Source organism: Talpa europaea (genome assembly GCF_964194135.1).
Source record: "Talpa europaea genome assembly, chromosome: X".
NCBI lineage: Eukaryota > Metazoa > Chordata > Mammalia > Eulipotyphla > Talpidae > Talpa > Talpa europaea.
In genome coordinates, this window is record NC_140081.1 from 5,097,698 (window position 1) to 5,114,518 (window position 16,821).

At 43.0% G+C, this 16,821-nt stretch overlaps 2 protein-coding genes across 2 annotated transcripts in view; one reads left to right on the forward strand and one right to left on the reverse strand.

Annotated features, from left to right (window-relative positions):
- Positions 1-6,334: 6,334 nt before the first annotated feature.
- On the reverse strand, positions 6,335-6,778 carry LOC311187097 (protein phosphatase 1 regulatory subunit 14B-like; the record flags this gene model as incomplete). The annotated part of the gene is made up of 1 exon (XM_084258347.1): positions 6,335-6,778. The coding sequence occupies one exon, from the start codon at positions 6,776-6,778 to the stop codon at positions 6,335-6,337; it is 444 nt and encodes a 147-aa protein (XP_084114473.1).
- Positions 6,777-16,821, forward strand: part of LOC311186978 (E3 ubiquitin-protein ligase SIAH1-like) — a gene marked incomplete at both ends in the record, with an annotated part of 54,474 nt that continues 44,429 nt past the window's right edge. The window contains one exon of the mRNA XM_084258180.1: positions 6,777-6,938. Coding sequence (XP_084114306.1) covers positions 6,777-6,938 — 162 coding nt within the window. The remainder of the gene's footprint in view (positions 6,939-16,821) is intronic.

Consider the following 16,821-nt stretch of genomic DNA (forward strand, 5'->3'; position numbering starts at 1 on the left):
TGAGGTCTAGAAGAAGGGCTTGACCATCTCCTTCCAGGGTACCATTGATAGTCTAGCTTCTAGACTGTGCTGGACAACATGGCAGCCATGAGCCCTGAAATGCAGTCAGCCCCAATGGAAATGTGCAACAAGAGTAGAACTTATAGCAAATTCCAAAGACTTCCCACAAATAAAGAGATAAAAGCATACCAAATGCCTCAGTTATTTTTATATTGATGGTATATTGAAATGACAGTATTCTGCATATGTACATAAATAAATAATACTATTGATAAATAAATACTATGCATTATTAAAATGAACACCACCAGTTTCTTTATAGATTTTTGTAAGGTAGTCAGTCACTTGAAACTGATATTTCCACATATGATTTGCCTTTGCAGCTTCCAGTCTATTCCAATCTATCTATCTATTCCAATCTATTCCAATCTTTGCAGCTTCCAATCAATCACCTGCCACCTTCACTCAACATACCTCCCTCTACCTCTGCAGACCACGCCCCCTGGCATGGCTGCCCAATACTCCTCCTGAGTTGCCCTTTAGGTTGGGCTTACCTCTTCTCTCCACCCACCGCCAAATTCCCAACCAAGACCACTTGCACACATAATCTGAATGATGCTGATAAATATTAGTCAGGTCCTGTAAGGCACTGGGTCTTTTAAAGAGTAAGAAACAGCAAAGACCATACAGTCTCTTGAGGGAGAAGAAATTATGAACAATTAATATAAAATGAGAAAACTACAGGAACAGATACATGTATACTGCACTGTTGGCTCAGAAGAGACTGGAATTAATTCTGCCATGATTCTGGGAGGAAGCACCGAAAGGAGGCCATGGGTGGGGGGGGCACGGGAGGTGGAGGGGGAAGTGTCTTTTAGGACCAGATGACAGAACTACATGAGGCCTTGAGAGAGGAGAAGCCCAGGTGTGGTGGGAACAGATCCTGGGTCTGGCTGACCAAGCTGCATAGTGTAGGGCTTTGGAATATGTCACCCCAAAATAGGTCACGTGGCATATTGTTTTTTGTTGTTTTTTTTTTTAACTGAAAGTACTTGTGAAGCAGCCCATGCAAGAAAAGCACTCTGACAGCCCCTGAAAGCAGGAGCTAAATCTCGCTGAAAGGACACTGCCCTCCCTGTGCCAGGAGGGCAGAAGGCATCCTGAGATCGCCAGCCACAGGGCATTCAACGCCAAGAGGCTGGACGAAGGAACCTTACTACTTCCTCACTATTTCACTGCTCCTACCTGAGTCCCTCTGCCTTGTCAATTCTTCACAAATGTACTGTTTTCTGTCTAGAAGGTATAAAAGCCTCTCAATTTGGTCACTATTGTGACTCTCATACTTTTTATGGGACTCCCGTCTGCACGAAATTGAGTTTTTCTTCTGTTAATCTGTCTTATGTCAATTGAATTATTAGACCCGTCAAAGAACTTAGGAGGAAAGAAAGGAAAGTTGTTCTACCCCTAGAATGATCATGGAAGGGGAGGCTGTGTGGGCGGTGGGGTGGGGGGGCTTTGGTGGGGGAGATACAGCTGCAGTACTGCTGAGGTCAGAGGCAGGAGCGGAGCTTTGGTGGTGGAGCTGGAACAAAGGCTGCTACAGAACAGGGAGGACTCAGCCCCAAGCTGCACGGTCCTGATCCTTGGTCACAGGGTACTCTGTGGAAAAGAGCCAGAACACTTGCTAGTGGGTCACTCCACTGCTGCAAAGGTTTGCAAATGAGCTGTGTGTGCACTAAAAAGTTTTGCAGAAACAATGACCTACTTCACCTGCCTCCAAGCTGGCTGGCTTGTCAAGGCAAAATGCTGGACATTTATTAAAAGTGAAAACTCATTCTTCCCCAGTTAGCATACTTGTTGGAACCTTCTCTCCACCTCTGTGTGACGGGGACTCGAAGGTCATGCCAAGTTCCAGGGCATACATTTTCTTTGCTCTTAAAACCCAAAGACGAAATGTTGGAGGACCCTCTCCACTCTGGGGTGTGACCAATAGCTGCCCAACTCTGCCACTTTCAGCCTTCCCAATTGACAGCCAGCCCAAGGATAGCATGGAGAGGGGGGCATGAAAAGAACCCAAACCTTCTATCAGGGTTCTTCCAGCCAGGAATGAAATAGAATGAGCTTGAACTGTTGGGGGAGCTGGGCCTCTCTGAATGTCAGTGTTTTAGGTGCCAAAAAGGGCCAGCTGGAGGACACCCAGTCAACAGCACCCATGCTAACTGCTTCAAGTGGTATTTGTGCCAAAAAGATGTCTGAAGCCCCAGGATAGTGCCAACCATATGGATAAACAAAGATTCTTTTTGCTAGCAACTTCTACCACTGGTGGGCTTATCCCTTTGCAGATCCGAAGACATTCCTAGAGCTTTTCTCTCCTGCCAGTGTCCCCATCCTAGAACCACCCCACGCACAGCCTCACACTAAATCCAACCCAAGTTTCTTTACAATCAAAGAAGAAAAGCAGATGCAATCTCTTTAAAATCAGCAACCACTGAGCAATCACTGCAAATTGCTCTATACATAAAAGGTCCAGCCTTGTAGGTCGAAAATAAAACTGGAAGGTTACTGGAAGCGCTGAGATCTGAAAATATTTTTACAGGACTTTCTAAATCATTACTATAAGCTCTTGAATATATATCATTTTTCTTTCCTAGTGACTTTTGGATAACAAAAGAATTTACTGGAAAGAATGTTCATCTTCCAGGAAAACAGTAATAACTAAGATTTGCTGCTTCTTAACGAGAAGCCAACAGGAAGGAGTCAGACTAACTCATGAAGAGAAGGTAACTCCTCGTCGACTGAATGCTCCTGATTCATTGTTTATTCTTCATAATTTTCATGACTCCTGGGTCTCTCTGTGTCCCAGACTGACTGAAAATATGTCTAACTTACTTCTTCCTCTCGGAGCTTGTGTGGATTTTCACTTTCTGTAAAGCCTTTATTACCCAAACCACACCTTTTCCACCATCACAGTTTTCCCCCACCAGGAAACCATGGAGTTGTTAATTTAGGGTGACTGTTCTTTCCTTGGTGGTATAGGGAAGTAAAAATCTGCCACCCCCAAATACGTCTCTTTGGCAAAAGGTTGATTTCGTGGGCTCTGAAGGCTGGGTGGAGGTTGCTTTTGAAAACAACACTTACATGTAACCTTCTTGCTGTGAGGGTGCATACTGGGAAGACCTAACCCCCTTATTGCTTCAGTGGAGAAGGCAGAAGTTAGAAAACTAGAAAGCATGTTTTTGTTGACAGCTGTCAGGGCACAAAAGAAATCATTCTGTACCCCTCTTGGTTCTCTGGACTAGCAAATAAGCAAACGGGCATCAGACAGATTGAAAAGAGAGAAAGTCAAAGAGAGGTTTTAATAATTACAGGTGTCCCTCCTGCAGACATGGGAGAGAGCCAGCATGCCTGAGTAAGTCGCCACACCTCTTCAGAGGCCACTTAAATAGCGCAGTCTCCACATCAATTCATATTTAATTCTACCCAATGTATCAATTCATATTTAATTCTAGATTTGTCTTGGAACTGGCTAACTTCTCCCCACTGGCAAATGAACCCAGGCCTAAACTGGATGTGCTGCGCTGGCGCTGAACTCAAGTTGCCCCTGTGCACCCACTCTCGTCTTACCCCCAGTTCTGAGCCTTGGTCATTACTAAGCTGGGATGTAAGATCAGAGTCCAGTGAAACAGGCCTGGGTTAGAAGTGCCTGGAATAAATCTTTTCCACATTTTCCTGGCAGTTTTCTGACCATTTTGGCTGAAACAGAAGACCTCTGTGAGTGGAAATGAGCCAATGTGCATGTGCTTTCAGCAAAGATAAGCATGACACACGGTTTCTGTCACTTCGGCCTTCATATGATTTTCTAAAAGTTCTTAAATACCATACAAACTAAAAGTCTCATGTCCAGGGAAAAAAATCATACACACACACACACACACACACACTCATGCACACATATGTGCACATATGCACACTCACACAAATCAGTCACAGTAGAATATCAGTGCACGGGACAGGGATGGCGTTAGGGGAACACTAAGCCACAAGGCAGTGTCCATTTGGTCGTCCTCATTAGGACTAAACAGAAAGCTGTTGCTCTGCTGCTAGTCACACAGAACAGAGCTTGGCTTGACTTTCAAGCTAGATTCTTGGCAATTTCATTGTTAGTGATACAGGATCCAAGACCAAAAAAAAAAAAAAAACCTGCCCTTAGGAAGTACACAAGAATTATGGTCCTCAGATCTTTATCTATCTCAATGTTTAGAAAACTTACTTTAAGAGAAATAACATAGGGCTGGAGGAGGACAGGAAGGAAAGGGAAGATGAGGGAACAGCTGGGAAGCTGGGACTAGCAGCTGTTCTATTTTTCTGAGCAGGGGGAATAAAATTAGACAAGAGTTACAAATGTACGAATATAAAATAACAGCATGTCTGAGCCGAGTGGGGTGGGGGTAAGTCCATATTGCTTGGGTGTAAAGGGCAATTAAAATGATGTCCCTCATGAAAAATTCATCAAGAAGAATAAAGGCAATATCCACAGTGTGGTGTCGATTTCTCTGTAACACAGCTTTCCCCACTCGGGCTGTGGGGAGAGCGCACCAACATTCAATCAGTTCTCCATCTCCACTGATTTCCACAAAACTCACAGACCAAATACAAGTTTCCTTTTATTTCTGCTTTCCCACAGGAAACCACGTGGGCTTAATGATGAATACAGGTCCGAGTCAACAGTCACAGTATGACTGTGGGCCTGAGCGACGCACCCACTTGGATTCATCTTTATACGAAAGTCTCCATGTAGGCCTTCTTGGCACCTGCTCCAAAGCTAACCACTGTGAACTATACAGCATGACTCTGCTTACACTTCCCTTTTAAAAATCAGAGTAAAGGAAACACTCATCTTAGACATTTGTTTTTCCAATACAGACCTTAGAAATGTGTATGCTCCTTTGTGTTTGCTTGCTTTTCCTCTGGGGCCTGCTGCTATCCAAGTCACAGCATGAAGGTTATGCCTTGAAGGGGAAAATGATTATTGCAAAAAGTCCTTTGCTAAATTCTTTTTCACAATCCAATGGATAAAATCCTTAAACTGCATCGAAAATCAGTCCAATCATTTAGCAAAATTACTGAGTCCATAATGTGCACTAGATGCCATTTCAGGCACTAGGTACACAAATTAAATAGACACATCCCTGGCCTCACGAAAGCTACATCCTAGTGATGAGATTGGGCAGGGGCGGGGGGGTGGGTGGGATGAAAAAAGGGAAGAGGGTAGGGAATGCAAGGCATGTGGGACAGTTTTACTGAGTTTGGTCATGGTGGTGGTGTTTGCAGAGATGTTTGCACAAAGAACTGAAGGAGAGAAGAAGGGAGCCAAGTGGCTATCTGGGGTGGGGGGAGCATTCCTGGATGATAAAGCAAGTGCAAAGGTCACAGAGTACATGTATAGCCCGGGAACTGCAGGGCGTATGGGAGGAGAAGAGCAGTTTGAAATGATTAAAATTTCAAAAGATAGCATTCTTTTCAACCTGATTCTCATCAAAATTACATTTCTGATTTTTCCTCCTCCATTTAGACAAAATAAATGATTTAAAGTGGCAGGTGTATTACTACTAGAACGATTAGATAAGGTCATGTTATCTGATCTACTTTTAATTATCTAATTTCTATTACAATCATGATAATCACCACTGTAACAACACATTAGCTCCACTGTTTACATCACCTCATTTGAGCCTGTGATAATGTCTGGAGAAGTTTACTTTCCCCACTTTGCAGATACAGAAAGTTTTTGGTTGTATTATGTGACTTGCCTAAAATTTCTCAGCTTGCAAATGCTGGTGGAGTATACATTAGAATCATCCTAGTATTACTTTTATTAGCTCACACTACTTCAAAGCCAGCAGCATCCAGTATACCTGCTCAGACCACCTCTACTTTTTATAATTCTCCCTTTAAAAGATGTATATCTGGGAAAGACTGGTTTACCTAATAAGAAAAAGGTAAATTGAATAATGACATTTATTACAACATATGTATCAGTTATATATCAGAGTATTTTTTTTTTGCACCAAAGGCATATCCTAGCTTTATTAAAGGGCCCGCACTGCAGAGTCAATACAAAAACACAAAAAGTCCCATCAGTTTAATAACAATAAAAAACCCCAAAAATGGAAAACTTGTAGGGGCAGGGAAAGAGGCCCCTGGGCCAGGGGCATGAGGAGCCCTGCTCACGGCACCAGGCCTGGCCGCAGGGCTCCCTGGTATTGCAGTTGCGACGAGGTTGGGGGGCAGCGATTGTTCTCTGGGAGCCACCGTTCGCCTGGGTCGAGGACCCTTACTTCTTCTGGGGTGTGCTCAGCTTCTGCATGCCCCGGATTTTGTCCAACAGGCCAGAGATGAAGGCCTCAGTGGGTTTGTAACAGTCAACCAGCAGCTCCTTGACCCTGGCAGCCCGGGTATCGTCACTCTCCATGTCCAGGAGCTCTTCCACATCTATCTCCAGCTCCGGGATCTCCTCTTCCTGGCAGTCATAGAGGCGCGTGAGCTGCTCCAGAATCCACTCCTCCAGGTTGAGGCGCTTCCGCAGCTCCTTGCGGTCATACTTGACCGTGACCTTCCCCTGGCGCCTCACGGGGCCCTCGTCTTCCGCGCCGCCCAGGCCTTCCCCCGTCGCCCTGGGCGGGCTCTGAAAGTAGACATGGGGCCCTGGGCCACCTCCGCCGGGCCCGGGGGCCGGGGCCGCCAACGCCGCGCCCCCTGCGGGGCCGCTGTCCGCCATGGTGGTCGCCGGGGCCACGTGCGCCCGCGGCGCCCCTCCCTGCGCCGCCGCCTCTGGGCCGCCGGGTCTCGGGTTAGCGCGTGGGGTCGGCTCCGCGCAGCTCAGCGGCGAGGGCGGCGCTGGGGGCGCCCAGGGGCAGCTGCAGCATGCGGAGCCCCCGGTATATATCAGAGTATTAAATGAAAAAAAACCTGAAAGGGGCCTCCCCGGTGGCGCAGCGGTTGAGCGCTGGGTTGCGAAGCTGCCCGCAGCCTCTGCGGGACCGGTTCGATCCCCGGCTGCTCCCCGGCCCCCGGAGGAGGGTCCCGCATGGCGCGCAGACCTCTCCTGCCGCCCGCTGCTCCCCTCAGCAGTGTACTTCGGTCCTTCTGCCTGTTCTGCTCCCCGCTCTGGCTCTGGTGAATTCTCTCACCCTCCCGCGCTTCTGACTGTACCCAGTGCATGTATAAACAAAACAAACAAACAAACAAATAAATAAATAAATAACATGCCTCTGTAAAAAAAAAAAAAAAAAAAAAAAAACCTGAAAGACCAATGAGAAGAAATAGATAAGCATGGTAGGTAGTATAATGGATGCCCCAAAATGTCTACATCCTAACTTCTGGAACCTGTGACTATGTCACGGGATGATTAAGATTGCAGTTAGAATTATCTACAAGGAGATCACTGAGTAGACCTACTGTAACCATAAGGATCCTTAAAAGTAAAAGAAAAAGAAAAGCACAGCGAGATGCAGCGTTGCTGACTCTAAAGGTAGAGGAAGGAGCCACAAGCCAAGGAATGTAGGCCTCTCAAGGCTGGAAAAGCAAGGAATCATTCTCCCCTGGAGTCTCCAGAAGGGAATGCAGCCCTGGCCCCACCTGGATTTCAGTCCAGTGATACCCATATTGGTACTGTGACCTCCAGAATTGCTGGATAAGCAGTCTCTGTTGTTTTTAAATTGCTAAGTCAGTAGTAATTTTTTATAGTAGCAAATGAAAACTAATAAGAGTAAGTCAACATGGGTTACACACTTGAGGATCTATCCTGCCAACATTAAATGATATGGTAAGGTCTAAGTGGTAATGTGGAAAGTATTTAGGGTTGACATTTAAAAAGCAATATATAGACATGTATATACAGTGTGGTTAAAACTGTTTGGGAAAAAAAACCCAACAATAACAAACCCCTCAGTTAGTGGCTATAAAACCTAGGAGAAAATTCACAAAAAATGTGAACAATGACTGATGTGAATGGTAAAATGATGTCGGTTCTTTTAACGTTCATGAATTTTCCAAATTTCCTTTCATGGGACTGTATGGAGAAATACTAAAATTTTTGAATTGATTTATGAAAGTAAAATTCCCATTCACAGAGCCTTGGCGGGATATGTTGCCCAGACAGGACACCATCCATTAGTACCTCAGTAGTAAAAAAGCAGTATTCCTTCCCACCTTGTCTAGGTAGTCACATGGAGAAATAGTTCAGCTTTTAGCAGCTGGTGCCAGAATTCCTCTACAGGGAGAGACTTGCCTTCATTGGGAAGTTGAAATGCTTTATCAAGTTCTCTGGAGAGAAGGAGATCCTCGGGCCTGAGTGTTGAGCCTGTGCTCAGATTTCACATTTGAGCAGAGAGGGAGGAACAAGGGGACTGCAGCTGCTTGGGACTGGACTTCGGAGAAGGTGGACTGGGAGGATGATATTTGCAGGAAAACATAAACCAACCAAGGAGTTCAATATGCTGTAGATCGGGTGGCTCCCTGTTACCCCCCATCTTTAGAAAAATGGTTACCTGTTCATGTTCAGCTGTATTTCATAGGAAAACTGAGAGGAGAACAGCAGAAACCCTTCAGATCTGGGGGGAGCCCAGATGTTTAATGTCTGCAGTGTGTGGCAATACTTGTTGCCAAAAATGTGGAGGTGTACCAGTGGTGACTGGCATGCATGCCTGTGTGTATGCGTGCCTGTGTGCAAGTGTGCGTGTACCACATACACATGTCAACATTTGTATCTACTTGTGCCCACTGGGCTGGCAGGAGTTTTAGGAGCCTAGATTTTGTGGTCCTGAAACTTGGGAAATTGGTACGATTTTGAGGATCTTTATAAGAAGAAATTGACATTACGTTACAAATTCAAAGTTAGGTACAAAAATACAAACATGTATTTAGAATGAGAAAAAAGATTACAACAAATTGCAAATATAAAAAAGCTAGCCAAGACCAAAAGTATCACAAAATCTATAAAATGACATCTTAAACTGCTCCCTGCTACACGGCCATACTATTTTCTCTCTATTTTTAGTTGCATTTTAATTGATTATCTCTTCAGATGGCAATGATTTTATAATGTTTTCTGGAACAGGAATTAAGAGATTGAGTCTTTCCTCTATCTAGCAAGATTAATTAAATTTTATAAAAATTATCGATAGTTAAGAAAGATTTTCAGCTTCCCAATTCATTTGGCAACTGAAATGACCTTCACTGCCAAAAATGTCATACAAATTTCTAGACTCCATTCCCAGTTTGGAAAACCTATCAGGTTTCCTTCATGGATGAGCTCTTAGATTCCAGGCCATTTCAGTTTCCTTAACAGTGATTAATCTTAAAGATTCTTTGAAATGATGACACTCATTAAGGAATGTGTCATTAATGCCCTGGCTTAGCGATAAGATATTTTGTGTTAACTATTGTCAATATTAGTATTTCTTGTCAAATTAGTGAGATTGTATTCTTCAAATGTGTCTATTTTTCATTAACTGAATTAGCAAACAATCCAAGAGTCTATTCATTGCTTCTATTCAAAATCTATTTTTTCCTCTTCATGTATTATTGATTTTATTAGTATCTAACAAAATTGAGAGAATCTTTCCATTAAAATTCATTTCTTTATAGTAGTATAATTTCTACTGATTTCATGTATATCACATAATATATCACAATACAGTGAAATGATATGTATGATACACTTATATATCATGTGAAAATACATATCATAGGAAGGATGTTGCACACATATATATCATATCACTGTAAAGGGGGCTTATAATTGTTTATCCCGAGCTGCCATAATCTATTTCTATTGGGAGAGAACTTCCTTTGCACATGGGATTCCTAAGGGCTACATCTTCTACTTAGAATTCTAGTTATCTCATGATTGGAAGGTTTTCCAGAAAGTTGCTGGCTTTCTGTATGTCAAACTTTCTTTTCCCCTCACTACCCTGAATCTGACACTCCTAGGTGTGACAGCACACATTAATATTTTTCACCTCTGGCCCTAAATGTCATGATTCCAGGTGAGTTATCTCAGGAAATGGCGGAAGTATTCCAGAAAGCTACTCCTATATCAGGATGCTGACTAATGACTTAAAAATACGGATAAATCTCTCTAAGCCCAAATCCTCCCTAATTCAATTTCACATTAGTCAGATTTCAAAAATGCCACGGCCAACTCTGATGGGAAGTCACACTGGAGAGGCAGCAACCTTGACTAATCGTGGGGAAAACATAATTTCCAAATTTTACAGACACAATCATGTGATGAACACATTGCCTTGGAAGGGGCCCCGGTATGTCACAGAGGCCGACACCTCAGTAGCTTCTTTTTTTACAGATATAATTTTTAATTATTTATAATAATTAATTTTTTAATATTTTTATATCATTGTTCATTTTTAAACAATATTTGCTTCCTCCCACCCCCTCAGGTGTCGTCCCCATAGAGTTTCCTTCCCCAAGGCACCCGTGCACCATCACCTCAGTCCCCCGTGCTCTTCCCTCCCTCCCTCCTGTCCCTCTTCCTCCTCCTCCCCTGCAGGATGGCTCTGATTTATAATTGTCTGTTTTTGCTTTGTTGTGTTTTGTGCTGTTATCACTTTTTTACACCGATGTCTTATCTGGTTTCCCGATATTCCTGCTACAAGTGAAACCATCCGATATTTTTCTTTTTCCTTCTGGCTTATTTCACTGAGCATCATTCCTCTAGCTCTATCCACGTTGCTGCGAATGGCATGAGTTTATCTTTTTGGATTGCTGAATAATATTCCATGGTGTATATGTGCCACATCTTCTTGATCCAGTCATCTATTTTTGGGTGTTTGGGTTGTTTCCAGGTTTTGCCTATTGTAAATAGTGCTGCAATAAACATAGGTGTACAGGTGTTCTTTTGAATCAATGTTTTTGTGTCCTTTGGGTAGACCCCTACGAGTGGAGTTGCCAGGTCATATGGTAACTCCATTTTTAGTAGACTGAGGAGCCTCCAGACAGCTTTCCATAGTGGGTGGACCAGTTAGCTTCTTAATCAATCCATGTCAGAGGACAAGAGTAGGTAATGGGACAATGTACTCTACCAGAACTTTCTCTATTACTGAATCCATCTATGTTTTTGCCTATGCATATTTTTAATACATACTCATACATGCCAGGTCTCTTTCACACATTGCTCTAACATCTCCAATTAAAACAGCAATGCCAGAACCACAGTTTAAAGCTATCTAATAGAAACAAATTTTCAGCAAAGCATTGTCCTTCCTAAATGAAGCAAGAGTTTTATTTCACAATCTGACAAAGAATTTCTTATTTGACTACTTCACTGAAGCTAATACATGGCTAGGAATACAGAGGGCTTTGAAGGAAATAAAATTATTTCTACACTACCACAATGTTAAAAGTTTCTGCTTATTATGAAAACAAGAGTTCAAACAAAGTTAAAAGAAGCAACCAGAAAATTTTTTGAAATGGAGTTAGTCTTTTGAAGAACAGTACTTGCTAGTTTGAATAAGATTAGCTTTTCTTTTTAAATCTCATCAAGAAGGTTTTATAAAATGAATCTAGATATATTAGTCATTTCTATATCTTTCATCAGTGGCCCAAAAAATCTTAATAAAGACTCTACTGACATGAGTAAATCCATCACACTGTGAAGACTCTTTGTGTGGATTCAGAGTAGAGAAAAAAAATTAACCTGTGTCCGCCTGGTTCTTGGTGAATTCTTTGGCTCGTGTGTGTGTGTGTGTGTGTGTGTGTGTTTTACACACAACCCAAGCAAACACTTCCTTTTCAAAATATTATGATTCGCGTTATCTCTGTTGCACCAGGGCAGTTGTCAGCATTCTAAAAATAATTTCAATCCTATGGAGTCAGAGTGTTTTTAGTTACTGCTGCACAAACAGTAGGGTTTCACAGCAGATCAATTATGAAATACTGTCAAAGACTCAGAACGTGATGGAAACATGAAAAATGCTTTGGAAATTAGGATAATGAAACCTGACTATCATCAACTTTTACCGTAGCTGAAGGATAAAACCCCTGGTGTCAAGGTTGATCTTAGAGGACAGATACAAGGCTGATTCCCTTCTCTCCTCAACTTCTTTTTCTCCTATTTACCTGTTTCCAGCTACCTTTTTTCCCCTCCACTACTTTAATGTCCACTTGGATTGGTTTTAACCCTGTGCTTAACCCCTTCTCTGCTGGCCTCCACCAAAAATCCTAAACCTAGGTACAAGAAGCTAGGGAGGCTCTAGGCAAAAGTTACACCTACATTATTTCCTTCTTCTTTCTTCCCATCACCTGCTTTTTGATTTTAAATTTTTGGATAGCTGGATTGAAAGTGCCTCCCTTATTTGTACATATATTCTGACCGGTAAAAACAATTTATTCTACTACTGCCTTCAGCCATGCTAAGTTAACATTTCCAGTTTGAGTCATACTTACTAACACCACCATGAGGACTGGTTACTGAATCCTAATAATTACACAATTCTTATGAAGCTTGGTGGTAAAAAATTAATATTCCTGAATACTACCTAAGGAAGGTAAAATCCACTGCTTACTACACATATTCATGGACTGCAGGTTAAGGACCCGTGTTGTACTGAGCGTTAATTAGTTCTTGCTGCATTGAAAAAAAAGAAAACATTTCTCAGGCGCTCACAGCCCTAGCATCTATTTCATCATGCACAGTTCTGAGGGTGAGCTACAGCTTGGCTGGGTTGTGGAGGGGGGCGGTGTTCAGTGGGCTTGGCTCAAGGCTGCAGGCTGGTTTTACGTCTCCACGTTTCTTCATTCCCCTTGGCAGCAGCTACTCAAGCCATATTTTCCTCATGCTGAATACAGAAGCCTAAGAGGTGAGATTCAACCACACATGTGCCCTTAAAGCTTCAAAGCTCCAGTCAAGCCTGCAAGCTTCCCACTGGCCGAGCGCAGAGTCCAGAGGCCAGGGTGCGACTCTGTCTCCACCACGGCCAGGCAGCGCCCGGGGCAGCGGGGAGAGGGAAGGGGTGAACGGCACTCATTCAGTCTTCCTCACCGGCCACTTCCAATCTGTCTGGGACTTGATTTCCCCATTTGTAAAATAAAACACACACACACACACACACCCTCTTCCAAGAGTTTGTTAAAAACAAAAAGAGTCCTAAGGTTGACACCAGAATATGTGTATCTGATCCCAGCCGTTAATTCTTTGTTTTGTACTTGGGAGGAATTTTTAACTTCCAAGCTTGTTTTTTCGTCTTCTCATTAGGGAACAATACAGTTGGCTTGATTGCTTAGTTGTTCAAATATCTAGTTCCTTTCCTTTCATATCTGGCTTTGGGTTTTTTAAAAGGCAAAAATGAGGAGCCTTTCACGATTGGGAAAATACAGCAACAGGGGCTGGGGGTGCTATAAGCTTAAGGATGCAAGGCCGTGACAGCCTCAGGTAGTAAAGCAATTCCTCTGAACTGCTGGTAAACACAAGGCAGGTATCTGTAGATGGTAACAGATTATCTTCACATTATGTTCCTGTTTTAATTATTGGTCCTTTTCTCGAGTCCCTGTGAATAATAGTACTCATTGTGAGCCTGAACTTTGTAGAAAAATGTCACACTGCTATAATTGTATTTGAGAGACACAATATTATTTGAATAGGCATTTCAATATTTTTCAGACATTCTGTAATATTACCAGGACTCAAAGTCTTTGAATGATGCAAACTTTCTTAACATGACTCATCACATTTAAGTGTAGGCAGGTTGATTGTGGGCATATTTTTAGCTCCTTTTGGTAAATTAAATTGGGTTGTGTTTTTCTGTGTTCTTGGATTTTCCAAAGCTTCAGTAATTTCTGAAATCTAAAGTCTACTTAAGTGGAAGCTTGAAAATATGCCCACAGATTCTTTGGTTTTGATTCCTTTGAAAGGTGAAGTCTAATTCCTCTCCCATTGAGAGTGGGTTGTGCTTAGTGCTTCACTTTTAACAGACAGAAAGTGACAAAAGTGATGGTGTGTGGCTTCCAAGACGAGGTCATAAGGCTTTCTGGCTTCCTCTTCCTCTTTCCTTGATCACTCATTCTCATGGGAGCCAACTGCCATGTTGTAAGGACATTCAAGCAGCCTACAGAGAGGCCCATATGCCAAGACACAGAGGCCTCCTGCCAACAGCCATGTGAGCACACCATGCTGGCAGCAGATCCACCAGCCCCAGTCAAGCCTTCAGATGACCACAGACCTGCTAATGTCCTGTCTACAATTTCACAAGAGACCCGGAGCTAGAATTACCCACTAAGCTGCTCCCAAGTCCCTAGCCCACAGAAGGTGAGAAAATAGATGCTTGTTGCTTTGAGCCACTACATTTTGGAGTTGTTGTTCAGCAGTAGACAATAACACAGCTTATCACAGAACTTCACTGCTGGAAAACTATCTTGAAAGCTTTTATATTCTGACCATGAAGTGCCAACCATAAGACAGTCTGAACTACATAGGAGGTATAGAGTGGTGAGGAAAACAAACCCAACCTGCCTTCAGGTAGCTTACAATCAAATTCCACAAACACATGAGAGAAAAGGAGATGAACATTTGGGATGCTGAGGAAGTTACTTAATATTACTTATACTGGATTTATGAAATAGATAATAATATCCACATTAAGGGTTGTTATGCCATTGAGAAGTTCCTAAAGTACCTGGCACAGAGATGTCACTGACAAGTGCTTACTATTATGATTACAGAGGAAGATTTTCACCATTCCTGGTTTTTTGTTCAGACTCCAAAGCCCCTGCATGATACCAAAAACACATAATCACTGCCTGTGTGCAGAAGGCAGCATTTTCACTGATAGTGAAATTAGAAACATTACTAGAAAAAGAAAAGGTCTATCTCAAAAGCTTATAGGGAAATTATGGTACATTGGTTTAGATTTGACTCATGGCCGATCATAAGCTGGTGTGGAGATATGTTATCTAAATGCCTATCATACTAGGCATTTAGAACAATAAGCCAAGTTGCCACATGGATGTCACAACATATTGAGTTGCTATTAGCCACTTTGTCAAAAGATAAAATAATATTTCTTATGCTGGACCATGTGTGCAATATTTTATTCCAAAGCAATCCTTTTATTTTATTTTTTTTTAAAGATTTACTTATTTATGCATACAAGAACCGGGGTCCAGGTCATAGGTGTGGGGGGTGAGAGGATTCACCAGAGACAGAGTGGGGAGCAGAACAAGCAGACTGACAGAAATACACTGCTGAGGGGAGCAGTGGGTGAGACAGGAGAGGTCTATCTGGCCATGTGGGTTAGTTCCCTGGCTGGGGATAGAACTCATGCCTCAGTGGCTGTGGATAGCTTATAGTGCTGACATTTAATCCCCTGTGCCACCAGCGGGGCCCTAAAGCAATTCCTTTATAATTGAGATAAATAATTATCCATCATCACATCACAGAATCCAAAATTACCTGGGGCCACCCTTTCCTCAATTACATTGTTTCAATTCCATCACCTCACTTATGTTGGTTCCTTAAGCTGTTGGGACATGTGGACACATGTCCACTTTGTTTATCCTCTTCTACTCTAATGTTCTGGCAATTACTGAAAGAAAAAGGGAGCCCAGAGCCTAAAGTTTAGGTTGACAATCAGCAATCTGAAGAGCCCAAATCTATGTAATTGAAGCACAATGAAGCACTGTGAACAAAACAGGTATTTCTGACCAGAGCAGTTCTACCTCGCTGCCAGTTTCCTTAGACACTCGATGGGGGCTCCTGGATTGCTGTTGTTATGGCAACCATCACTATAGATCACACAAAAACCTGGTATTGAAATGCACCAGAGGCACGAAGCATACATTTTTCACATTTTCCCCAAGTTCGTTTTTTTCATGATTTCGTGCCACAGTCCAACATGAAACATTTATTTGAGCTTTAAAAATTCAAAAATACATATTCTCCCACATTGAGATTTAGAACCAGCTCCTGTGACTGAAACAGCAATTCACCATCAAACAAGCCTAACACCTTGCCAACAATTCCACTTTCTTACAAAGAGAGAAGGGGGAGGGCTTGCTCTCGGAGGACTTCTGCGGAGCTCATCCACACCACTCACTCCCTGATCTAAGCTGAATAAGCTTTCGGTGTGGAGACAGTCAGGAGACAATGTGGGGAGATTTCAAATGAGGTGTGACATTTTTGCTTCTGTTCCACAAGGAATAGATCAGTGTTGAAATCCACGTGATGCTCTCTGTTTAATTCAGATGGTAAAGTGGTTGCTCCTCCCCTCTCCTTCTTCAGCAGCTGGAAGGTTGCAGCTAGCAGGATTGGGCAGTCAGAGACCCACCGTTCTTATGACCAGAGTTGCTGGCATTCAGATAATGGGATGATGACTGCAGCTTATAGTTAAATTCAGGGCACTAAAACAGATGGGAGGGCCTCCCCGGTGGCGCAGCGGTTGAGCGCTGGGTTGCGAAGCTGCCCTGCAGCCTCTGCGGCGCCGGTTCGATCGCCGGCTACTCCCCAGCCACCGGGAGGAGGGTCCCGCATGGCGCACAGACCTCTCCTGCCGCCCGCTGCTCCCCTCAGCAGTGTACTTCGGTCCTTCTGCCTGCTCTGCTCCCCACTCTGGCTCTGGTGAATTCTCTCACCCTCCCGCGCTTCTGACTGTACCCAGTGCTTGTATAAATAAATAAATAAATCTTTAAAAAATAAATAAATAAAAATAAAACAGATGGGAGAAGAAGCTGTCAATAATTTAATTCAGGAACTACCAAGGATGCCTCCCAGAAAGAATTCTGCATTCAGTGTTCATATCAAGAGGAAGA